The sequence below is a fragment of the Arachis ipaensis genome, chromosome B3 (genome assembly GCF_059453495.1).
Source record: "Arachis ipaensis isolate K30076 ecotype BB chromosome B3, ASM5945349v1, whole genome shotgun sequence".
Taxonomy (NCBI): Eukaryota; Viridiplantae; Streptophyta; class Magnoliopsida; order Fabales; family Fabaceae; genus Arachis; species Arachis ipaensis.
Window position 1 is genome coordinate 141,200,198 of NC_142438.1, and position 12,672 is coordinate 141,212,869.

Genomic DNA, 12,672 nt, shown 5'->3' on the forward strand with positions numbered 1-12,672 from the left:
CCTCTGGTACCTCTTCGTCTTTCCTTCTATTTCTGCACTTGCTCATTGTATAGTAAGTCAACTCTTTGGATTTATGGCATAATTGAATTGGAGATTCAAGAGACACAGTTGATTTCTAATACTGAAAATTCACCCTTAGTTTTGATCTAAATTGTTTTGTTTAGTAGGAGCTAATAGAATCTCTTCATGGCTTTATCATTGTTGTTTTCCAAGTTATACTAGTTTCTTGTAAGAGAATTAAAGCTAGCTAGTCTTGCCTTCCGTTTTGCACAAATAAGAATATGTAAATAGGCCATTTTCTCAAAACTATAGTTAAAATTAGGAAGTTTAATTTAATAATATATGATGCAGATACGCCCATGGTACAAATATTTGAGTAGAAACGAAGTATTTGTACATTGTAGCTTGCATATGTTGCGGAATAGGATAATAACAATTAAGAGTATTGAGTATTGATATACTTGTTATCTCTCCTTGAAATGTTACTCTCTATTTACTGTTTTAATTTAGCTTTGCATTCTCTCGGGACTTTTTGGAACAGTGATTATAATGTTGTTTATTGGGTTTCTTTCAATATATTATAGTATTATCTGATATCTTCACACTTTGTACTATTTGAATTGGCATTTCTTTCAATAGTCACTCACAAGCTGCTTTTACATTCTAAGATGTTTATTTATAATTTATTAATTATTTTATTCTAAAATAGTTTTTTCGGTTGAACTACGGTTAGACCGGTTGGATCAGTGAACCAGTGACTAGAGCAGTTTGATGACTAGTCCGGTTCTCAGAACCTTGGTTGCAACACAGAACTCTTCGTATAAATTAGTCCATGGAGGGAAAATACGAGAACAATACCCGTGTCTCTGTTAAACCTCACGTATCCTGGCAAAATAAGTTAAGTTTAATGATTAAAAAAAAAAAAAAAAAGTGAGAAAGCAAATATGTTTGGCAGGACCTTTAATTATGGTGAATCTACTTAATTTCGTCATTGAACTTATATCCGCAATGTTTGCGGGCCATGTCAGCGTGTTGGCTCTCTCCTGCGTTTTCATGCTCACCTCCTTCTCTTCTGTCATTGGCATTGGTTCAGTGGTCAGTTCCCCCTACATTCATCTCTTAATACTCATTTTACCGTTTCACTACTTTTTTTTGTTTATAATTTGAATTTGTTAAAGAATATCAAATAAATATAATCCATAGAACCCTCCCTATATTTCAACACCAATCAGTTCGGATTATATTTATTTGATATTCTTTGACAAATTCAAATTATAAACGAAAAGAAAAGGAGAAAAATCCGATTGGTGAAACCGTAAAAAGAGTGTTAAGAGATGAATGTAAAGGGAACTGACCACTAAATCAATGCCAGTGACAGAAGAAAAGGAAGTGGTCTTGAAAACGCAGAGCCAACACACTGACATGGCCCGCAAACATTGTGGAGATAAGTTCAATGACGAAATTAAGAAAATTTACCATAATTAAAGGTCCTGCCAGACATATTTGCTTTCTCATTTTTTTAATCACTAAACTTAACTTATTTTGCCCGGATATGTGAGGCTTTAACAGAGACACGGGTATTATTCTCTAATTTATATGTTTTTCAATCTCAAATAACAGAGTTTACGAAGAGTTCTGTGTTGCAACACAATAAGTTAGGTTTATATTTATGGTTTAATTATTCTGCAGGTCCCTATAATTTCACCAAATTTTCAATTAGGTCTTTATATTTTTTTTTTAACTTTTCGATTGGATCCCTGTACATTAAATTTTTTTCAATTAAGTCTCTGCCGTGAGAATAACATTTAAGGTAACAAAATATTCTCTTTAAAAAACTAATATTCTTATGAATAGGTTAGAATAGCTAGTTGAACATACATCTATTTTTTAGAATTTGGATCCTCTAAATTTTAAATTTGTACTTTAGAGGGTAAAGTGTGATCTTCTACCCTTGAATGGTTTCTCTCTCATATTTATTCTTGGTTCCACCTATAAAATAAATGGTGAGAGATCACACTTAAATCTCTAAAGTGAAATTCAAACTTTAGAGAATCCAAATCCTGTGCACTGCGTTTCTCCTCCATTGGTCCATCTTCTTCATCCATAGCCGCCGTCGTCCATGGCGGAGGCTTGGTAGTCATCCGTCCATCGCATCCTTCTCTCTGCGCTGCTCTGTTCTGTGTTGCTTTGTTCTATGGTCTTCTGTGCTGTTTGCCCGTCGAAGCCCTCGCCGTGCCTCGCCTCACGTCACCTCGCTGCGACGCGCCGCGATCTGCCTGTACTCGATTTGTCAAAACAGGTGACATTAAAATTGATTTTTTTTCATTTTTTCGAAGTTGATGAAACATGTTTATGCATATATCAATTTTTTCGTAGTTGATTAAAATTGGTTTGCTCTAATTTTAGTGTTTGATATTCATATAGATATTGTTTTGAAGTAACACTTTTTAGGATAATTCTTGCTTAGATACTATCGTTCGTTTTTTACTTAAAGTGATTGGATCAAACTTAGATGTTGTAGTAGTAGTTATGACTTGTGAAGTTCAATTGGTGTGCAAATGCAATAAGGTTTAGTGATTAATTTTGAATACTGAAAGTATACTCTTAAGTATTGATGTAAAATTTATTATGCTGTCATTAGATTATATTGCATCAAATGTGTCTGTGATTGCGAGACATGGATTCTAACAGTAAAACCTTCTTGACGAGTTGATATATAATTTGGTTATGCTTAATTTAGTTGGATAGTAACTACATCAAAATGTTTTCTTAATCAGTTGGAAAACATATCATTGATATGCTATGTCCACTATACAATTATTTCTTAATTTAGTTCTTCTGATATATTTTTACATGCAGTAATGTGGATTTGGTTGTATTTAATGTCAATTTTAGGGTTGCTTCTGTTGATAGTGAAGATGCTTTTGATTCAGCTTCTGAAGTAAATGTACATGGGTATGTTGACTGTGAGTCGCTTTTATTTCATCGAACTTATTCGAAGCATAATCTTAAATGTTATTGGGTGTGTATTTGACCGGGATTGAACAGATGGACTATCAACACTAAGTACTATACTGCTGATGTTTCTGTGTCATCTTGGTGATGATTTTTCTGTCCGGAACCTGCCCGTGTTTGTGATGGTTTTTGACACGAATAATGTTAGTTCCTTCACTTGACTACCCTTCAATTTATTTTTTGGTCAATGATCATTTATTCCATGAAAAAAATCTTACTTTCATTGTTTTAGCGTGTGTCTTGTTTTTGGCAGCCATTCTAACAGTAAACTTAATTTTCATTTTTCTTGTTATATGCAGCCATCTTCTCTAACTGCTATCTAAGATTGTGTATCTGGCTTGATATTCAAAACTTTGATATGATCATGTATGATTGCATATATTTGCTTTTATATGCAATAAATTGTTGGGACACCTGATGAACTCAAGTATGCTCTCTCAGAATTCTTCTCGGCTCGAAATCGGCCGTTATCAATGTTATTATTGATCTCTATACTGGTTCAGAGAGTGGGAGGCTGCAACACAAGAACTGATTTTCAGATTTTAAATTCAATAATACAAATTACATAGTCTTGTAGTTTTCTATGGTGTATCATGATATAATAAAGACACAAATTATATTCCATAAATCTACACAAATGTAAAATGTTACATGATCACAATTGTAAACTTATTACTACTATTTCTATTTCATTTTATCTACTTTTTTTAGGTTCTTAAGATAAGGAATTTTGAAAGTAAAAAAAAAAAAGAGAGAAGGTATTTTGGTACAATTTATATATAAAGATATGTAGTTAAATCCTGCTGGCCAAAATTTGCCTGCCCCGCGTACCTCAGATTCGAAGTTAGTAAACATTATGGAGATAAATTCATGGCGAAATTAAGAAGATTTATCATGATTAAATTAAATAAATAAAATCGAAATATGTAATATATATAGACAATTTATTATTTAAAAAATGCGATATATTCATACAAAGGCAAAAAGGATATGCGCGTAATGTGTATCTGAGATACGTATATTATTATATTGATTTAATTATAATATTATGTACCCGTATTATTGTATTTATATGGTTAATTAAATATTTAATTAAAAAAAAATTAAAAAAATTAACATTTAAAAATTTAAAACTATCCAAAATATGTGCAAAATAATATGTATGGCTAATAAAATATGAGTCCAAATTAATAATTGACTAATAAAAAAACGCACTCTAATAAAAATATTGTATGACTAGTAAGCATCCTATATTAAAAAAAAAAAATTATCCGATTATTGCTTATACTATACTAAAAGTGCGTGTAAAATATAGGATGCTTGCTAGCCATCCAATATTTTTATTAGAGTACTTTTTTATTTTTATAAACAATGGGGGTGAAAGAACACCTAAAGGAACAACAAGAAAATCACTCTAGGAAAGAAACTCCTACTAGATAAGTCATAAAACATAAAGGAATACTGAAAGGCAAAAAGAAAACAACATGATATAATATTTATATAACAAATTAATAAAGTTTTACTTGTAAAGGTTGAATTTAATAAATATCATATAATATTTATCTAAAATATTTTAAAGCAAAAACAACACTATAATATAAAGACATTTAATTATGATATTTTATTATTAATTTTAATGTAAAATATATAATTTAATTAAACTATGGATCAGTCGAGTCTACTTAAAAGTTAAAACATGACTTAACCTGATACAAAATTATACAGGATAAAATGACAAATTCGAATATAAAAAATACTTTGATTTCGAGCCAAAATTCAGGGGTTTTGAATCTTCAACACCCATAGGCCCTCTAGTCAACTTTTGAAGAACTATAGAACTAAGAGTTAAGATCATTGCCCGAAATCCAAATCCAATCCAATATTAAGTAATGATTATGTAGTTTGAGTTAACAAATCTTGTTTTCTCTCGTTTATGCTAGCACAACGTCCAGACAATATATTGTCACCATCAATTACTCATTTAGAATATTCATTTTACATGCAACGAAAATGATAAGATACTATAATACTATCGTATCGATTTTCTTTGAAAACCAATAAAATATATTATCTTTTAAGAATAGAACAATTTCGTATCATTATTATTAAATTGCATGCCAAATCCTACGTTAAATTGAATTCATAGTAAAATTGAAGAAATTACTCGACGATGATAGAAAATCAATACAAATAATAATGTCACTAAAATCATTACAAAGGAGATGGTGGGAACATGGTCAAGCAAATCATAGAGGTTGGCCACTCTCTAACTACCTGGCTAACGTGATCCACCTTCAATTTGTCTCCCTAAAATATTACATTTTGTAGCCTAGAGATAACTTAGCATATATGTTAAACGCTTATATGCCTTTGTAATTGTTCATACACTGGCTCAACACTAAGGCCCAGTTCCAAATACACCAAAAGATCCAATCTAAAGATTGCCTTCGTTATTCACCGACCTCTTTAAAAGAGGTCGGACTCAACACAGACTTCTTTCCAAAGAAGTCGGGCTCAAGAGATAGCTGGTAGATAACACTTATTTAAATAAGTAACTGCCCTTAAAATCTCTCAACCCACTTCTAGAAGCCATATCCCAACAATCCCTAGATAAAGGGACGGTTATCCACCTAAAAAGGTGGCACTACTCCAACGGTGGTTATTGGATCACCACTATAAATACCCTGACACTCCTCAGGTATCTCTAAGCCCAATACTCTCTAGACCTGCTCACACCCTTGCTGACTTAGGCATCGGAGTGTCTTTGCAGGTACCACCCCCATTCGTTCATACTCACAAGTCGGACGGAGGCCTCCAAGGCGCAGACCCGCTCAAAGGCTTCCTTCCTCAGACGATTGGGTCAACCCAGCGAGTCCACTCCAATAATCTCCGGTTACCCATCGTAACAGTAATAATATCGGTAGCTGCCGATAATCACTTTATAAAAAATGAACAATTTTGAATGTTCCTTCAGATTGTTTCCTCTCTATATAAGCACGTCTCTCTAAGTATTTCCTTAATCTCCATACCCAAGTCTAAGTTGCTAGAACAAGAACACAGGAATGGAAAGTGTTATGACAAAAAAAAGTGAAGCTTCTTGTGGCATTAATGGCCCTTCAATTTTGTTTTGCAGGATACCACATTGTCTCTAGACTTGCACTTAATATTGGTGTCGGTAAAGTTGTTTACCCTATTTATCGAAATATAATTGCCCTTCTTTTGTTGAGTCCACTTGCTTGTTTCTTAGAGAAGTAAGTTTCATGATTAAACATGCATATTTTATAGTTTCCTATAGTCTCTGTCACTTTTTATGTTAGCAAGATTTTAACATGAAACAATGAACAGGAACGAAAGACCACCTCTTACTTTTTCTTTGCTGTTTCAGTTTTTCCTATTAGCATTGCTCGGGTAAGCAATAAAAAAAAACCCTGCAATTTTCGAGTTATTTGTTTCCGTTTTATTCTTCTAACATTATTTTTCATTGGCTGTGCTAGCATCACTGCAAACCAAGGGTTTTACTTGTTGGGATTATATTATGCTTCTCCAACTTTTGCTTCTGCAATGCAGAATTCAGTTCCTGCAATCACTTTTGTCATGGCCTCAGCTCTAGGGTATTTCATTTCACATCTCCTTCTGAGTTTGAACATTTTTGTCATCTGATCTATTCACAAGTTGTTTTTTATAGACTTGAGGAAGTCAACATTGCAAGAATAGATGGATTGGCAAAAATTCTAGGAACCATTGCAAATGTTGGAGGTGCAACTGTGAACTGTGATCACTCTATACAAAGGCCCTCCTCTTCTCCACCTGCAGACACCTCAGATGCAAGAAGAAAGCTACATACATCAGTCATCAACCAAAGTTCAGAATTGGACATGGGGTTGCGTATACTTGCTTGGACATTGTTTGTCTTGGGCTGCTTGGATGGTTTTTCAGGTATCTTCGTCATAATCATTATTGATCATGAGTTACATGCATGAAAGTTGAAACTGCAAATTAGTAAACGCCTGGCTTCATTCTTAATAATGTTGCACTGACTCTATTTGCTTAATTGTTTTCTCATGTTAAGCAAAGTGGCTAAACCCTTTTTTCAGGCTCTTGTGGTGAAGAAGTATCCAGCAAAACTATCACACTTCCTTTACATTCTTCTTTGGATTAGTTCAGTTCTTGATTATAGCAGCCTTTTTAGAAACTGATATGGAACGTTGGAAGATAATATCAACAGAAGAGCTTCTTACCATCCTATATGCTGTAATACTCTTCACTTCATCAATGAAATATAGTTCGGATGTTGATCATCTTAATTGAAAAAGTCACGTGAATATGTGATTCATTCTTATCTAATCTCAAATCATGCAACTTGGTGTAAGTCAACTGAATTCATTTATGCCTTGATGATTCCAGGGAATTGTATCGTCTGGGGTGTCATATCTCTGCAAACATGGTGTATTCAAAGGGGTGGCCCTGTATGTGTTGCTGTCTTTCAGCCATTGCAAACCTTTTTAGTTGCTATAATGGCAGCCCTCATTCTTGGTGATCAGTTATGCTCTGGAGGGTATATAGAACAATTTATTAACCCTGAATATAAGATTTTCTTCAATCAGTTGAAAAATGGCATAATTACGTAATTTGACCACCCCCCCCCCCCTCTTTTTTTTTTCTCCATTTACAGGATTATCAGCGCAATACTGATCATGGTTGGCCTCTACTTAGTCCTATGGGGAAAGAGCAAGAGCAAAGAGAAAAATGCAACCAATGCAAAAAAGTCATTACTAACAGAAGCCTTGCTCAACGATGAGGAAGAGAATAAACATGCTGATGCAGCACCTAAAGGCATACCTTGACATCTCGATCCATTGACATTGACAAATACATGCAATCATGCATACCATGGCATCTAGTTTCTGGTGTAGTATCAGCACAACACAACACAACAACTGAAGTAGTCCAGCTCTTTGCAGCATTGCAACTTGTGCAAGAATCAGCTATTTTTCATTAATGTTCTTTATGCTTATTTTCACCTAGTAAATCATATACTAGATATTCGAGTCAAGGGCTCGAGGCATAAGGCCTGCTGGCTAATGTTAGTTTAAACGAGAAGATAAAACTGTCCGCTAGAATCCATGTGCTTTTGCTTTACTCACTGACATGTACATCTGATTTTATGTATGAAAGGTCATACTCACTATGAACATTTAAAAACCCACTTTAGATGAATGATGAGTCTAAATAGATGAGTTCTCTATACATGAATGTTAAGTTTACCGTTCCTTTTTCAATTTTATAAACAGCATGCCAGCAAAAAGAAAGAACTTACCACGCAACTATTAACAAGGGGTCCAGAACTCAGAAACCCAACCGAGAACAACAGCAACTAAGAGGCAGTCACCACACTCAATGAACACCGCAGCCAATCAACCACTCACAGTGATACATCAACCGAATCCACAATTCACACAACTGCTAAAACTATTCAATCCAAGGGCTCACTTTTTAATTTGAATATGGAAGCAAAAGTGGTGTTGATTTCGGATATGGGGGATAGTTTCAGTGAAACAGAACTCGGACCATGCGAGTTCTCCGTCAGTAAAAAAATTGAAAACAACAAACAACTCGGAGGGTCCGTTTTCTGGCTTCCGAAATTCATATTTGTCCAACCACAAGTCGGACCATGCGATTTCTTAAGGAAAATTTTAAAATCAAACAACTCACATGATCCGATTTGTGTACTCCCACAAGTCGGAGTCTGAATTTTTTTTCAACTTTTTAAACACAAATCGGATGGTCCGATTTGTGTACTCCCACAATTTTAAAAAACACCAAAAATTACCATGTTAAAGTATAGCACTCATTTTGCTTCCATATCAAAATTTTTTAGCCAAAAAACCTTCCTGGTGCTTTTCAATAAAGTCTTGTCATATCCAAGTGGATGACATCACTGCAGCAGAATACTGATCTAAAGTTTCTGCATGAGTCCCAACCTGCTATTCCCACTGCAGCAATCAAAGGGGTGGACAACCCCCTCATCAGTAAAAAGGGCAACACCAAATATCGCTGGTAACCCTAGCCCAGTTTTACAAGAGTTGACTCAGAAGTAGATTCCGAAAATAGTTCTCCTTCCCTCTTGTAAGAAGCCATTCTAATGAGATATATACATCCCTACCGTATTTTCTGATTACTAAAGAAAGTGAAAATGGTTAGACATAACACACCTAGAGACTTGCTACATCAACAGAAGAAATGAATTAATATTAATAGACTCTAAATGGATAACATTAAGTAAAAATATTGCTGGTGACACCAGAAAGCACCACAATTCACAAGGGCATCCAAAATTTTAGATATAGAAGCAAAAGCAAGTTGAAATTACATAACCAAAGTCACTAGCAAGCACATACACTAGGAATTTAATTAAAACAAAGAAAGGCGTAAGATGATGACTCTTTAATCATTTAAAAAAAGGATGATGGCTCAATTTCTGTAACTATTCACTCAAATCTACCTCACAGTTACAATATCATCGATCTTCAGAATCATCCGCACACACTCTGTAGCCAAGGTGATTGCACTCGTGCTTACCAGCAGTGGCTGCACCACATTCTCCTCCAAGATGTTGGTAATCTGACCCTTCCTCACATTGATTCCGGCATTGATCTCTCCCTGCGCGTGCCGATTCCTCAGCTCAGTCACAATTGCAATGGGATTCAAACCTGCATTCTCAGCCAAAGTATAAGGAATGACTTCGAGCGCCTCAGCAAAAGCTCTAACACAGTAACCCTCCATCCCATGCAAAACCTTAGCCCAGGCACCAAGTTGCCTTGAAAGCTCAATCTCGGGAGCACCGCCACCAGCAATCAGAAACCTCTTGGCAACCAAACACCTAACAACACACAAAGCATCATGCAGACTCCTGTCCGCCTCATCCAGCACCAGCTGGTTGGACCCGCGAACAAGCACGGTAGTGGTCTTCCCCATATCCTTAATCCCAGTAATCTTCACAATCTTACCATCCCCAAGCGAAACCTCCTCCACAAGGTCAGCATGGCCCAACTTTTCAGCCCGGAAGTGCTCAATGTTGGCAATGGGCAAGCAATTCAAAGTTTTGGTAATAAACTCAATGTCATCCCTCTCAACATCCTTAATCACCAAAATCTTAGCTTTAGCAAGGTAATGCAAAGACAAATCAGTAACAGCATCTCTCAGAATACTCTTCTGAATCAACAACACATTACAGCCAGTAGACTTAATCTTCTTAATCATGCCCAAAATATAGCTCCTCTCTTCCTTCAGAATCCTATCCATCTGAGAGTAATCACTCACCACTATACTCTGCTCAATGTCGGTCTTAGGGGGCGAAATCTGGAACTGAATGACAGCGATCTTGGCATTCTCCATGCGGGTAGGTCCACCGGCAGCATGGCTGACCTTCTTGTCAAAAACGAGACCCTTCACAAGTTCAGTATCGTCGACTGTTCCGCCAAGCTTCTTGACGATCTTGATGTCGCGGAGGTCGACCATGTCAGGGGTGGCAGGGTCTACAACGGAGAGCACGGAGTCGACGGCGAGAGGGGCGAGGAGCGTCGAGTACTGGCTGACAACCTTACTGTTTAGCGAAGTGCTGGCAGACTTGACGAGGGAGTCCTTGTCGGAGAGCTCGACGGGGACAGCCATGGCGGAGAGAACGTCGAGGGCCTTCAGCGAGGCCTTGTGGAGGGAATCTGAGATGACGGTGGGGTGGATGCCGTGTGAGAGAAGGATTAGACACTGCTCGAGGAGTGCGCCGGCGATGACGACAACGGTGGTAGTGCCGTCTCCGGCGGCAGAGTCCTGTGACTTGGAGAGCTCAACGAGCATCTTCGCGGCGGGCTGGAGGACCTGCATCTTGTTGAGTATGGTGGCGCCGTCGTTGGTGATGATGACCTCATCGGAGGAAGTGGAGATCATCTTGTCCATGCCTTTGGGGCCAAGGGAGGTCCTGACGGCACTGGCGACGGCGCGTGCAGCGACAATGTTAGCATGGCGGATGTCCTCCTTGCGCTTGTTGTCGACGTAGGACTCCGTCTTGGAGGAACGGTGCTGCTGAGGGGCTGTGACTGCCGCCATTGTTGAGTGAGCGAGCGAGTGAGTGGGAACCCTAGTATGAGAGTGATGAAATGGGGAAAAAGTGAAAACCCTAGATTTGGGATTCAGACTTCTTTTTTCTTCTGTTGAGCGGGGTTTATGTCTTCACTCTTCTGGGAGCCGCGATTTATTCGGTTTTTTCACTTTTTCTAGACTCTTTCAGTTTCACTTCATCATTTTAATGATTATTGATTATTGATTATTGTATATATAAAAGGAAAAGTCTAGGGGCAAGCAACTTTTTCAAATTCTGACCAGTATGTAACCAGCAAAAAAAAGTGAGTCATTGGATGAAATTCCACACCAATCTCACACCATTAAAACCATCATTGATGGCTATTTGATGGCTACAAATGCCAAAAGTTACTACTCCATAACACTCCTCTATATAAAATCTGGATAAAAGTTTTAAGATTTTGATTAATTTTTCTTTCAATTTTTTTCCTATCTATCTTTTGAATTTTGTAAAAATAAAAACACTTAGGATAAATGATCCTCATAAAAAAAATTCAGGCAACTCAATTTTTAATATTAAACAAATAATTAGGATGTAATATTATTTGGTCCTGTAATTTGAACTAAATTTTAATTTAATCTCTAATATTTTAAATATTTTATTTCAGTCATAAAATATTTTAAATATTTTATTTTTATTTTAAAAAAAATTAAACAGATTTAATATTATGACACTATTAAAGTTATTGTTCTATTAGATAATCAATATGAGAGTAACTAACTAGATAAAAAATAAAAAATTTGTTGTAAAAAAAAAAATAACTCTTTATTATTCTAATTTTTCGAATTTCAAAACTACAAATACAAATAGTTAACTTGAGTTTTTTTTTTGTGACTAAATAGTTAACTTGAGTTAGTTTATATTGTAGTTAGTTTCTAAATTTTGTCTTAAATTTAACAGGAGTAATTTGCATATTGAATAGCTAATAACATTCTATTTTAATTTGTAAATAAATTAATTCATCAAATATCATCAATGTAAAAGTTTTTCCTTTAATTCTAGAGTATTAATTATTGATTGTTAATATTTAAAAGATTGAAAAAGAAATTATTACATAAAAAGTTTAGTTGTGTTTTTTTAATACACAAAAAAATATATCACTTAACTAATAATGTTATAACATTCACATCACTCATTTTATTATATCAACTTTAATAATAGGACAACATTAAATCTGCTTAAAAACTTCTTGAGATATAAATCAAACGTTTGAAACATTAAAAACTAACTTAGAATTTAGTCCAAACATTATGAATTAAAATAATATTTTATTTCAAATTATTAGAATAAACCATAAAAAATACACCTAAATTTGTATAGTTGTTGTATCATCACTCTAAAAAAAACACTTGTGTACATAATCAATAATAAAATTTAAAGCAAAAAATTCGATTTTCCAAAAAAACCCTGAAACTCACTGTAAACAACAATAGTAGAAGTGACTCATCAAGAACTTCGGTGTATCGGAGCCATTGAAGCCGTCATAGATTCTCACGAACAACCAATTCTATTACTCTGAC

At 35.3% G+C, this 12,672-nt stretch overlaps 1 protein-coding gene, 1 long non-coding RNA gene and 1 pseudogene across 2 annotated transcripts; 2 read left to right on the forward strand and 1 right to left on the reverse strand.

Moving 5' to 3' along the window:
• Positions 1-1,569: 1,569 nt before the first annotated feature.
• LOC107634762 (uncharacterized) lies at positions 1,570-3,716 on the forward strand. Its single transcript, XR_001619046.3, has 4 exons — positions 1,570-2,299; positions 2,896-2,955; positions 3,049-3,158; positions 3,315-3,716. It is a non-coding gene; the product is annotated as an uncharacterized LOC107634762 (long non-coding RNA).
• A 2,636-nt stretch (positions 3,717-6,352) lies between these two features.
• On the forward strand, positions 6,353-7,859 carry LOC107633922 (WAT1-related protein At3g18200-like; annotated as a pseudogene).
• Positions 7,860-9,331: 1,472 nt separating this feature from the next.
• On the reverse strand, positions 9,332-11,313 carry LOC107631777 (TCP-1/cpn60 chaperonin family protein). Its single transcript, XM_016335325.3, has one exon. It carries the CDS (start codon positions 11,116-11,118, stop codon positions 9,514-9,516), a length of 1,605 nt encoding a protein of 534 aa, XP_016190811.1. The 5' UTR covers positions 11,119-11,313; the 3' UTR covers positions 9,332-9,513.
• Positions 11,314-12,672: the final 1,359 nt, after the last annotated feature.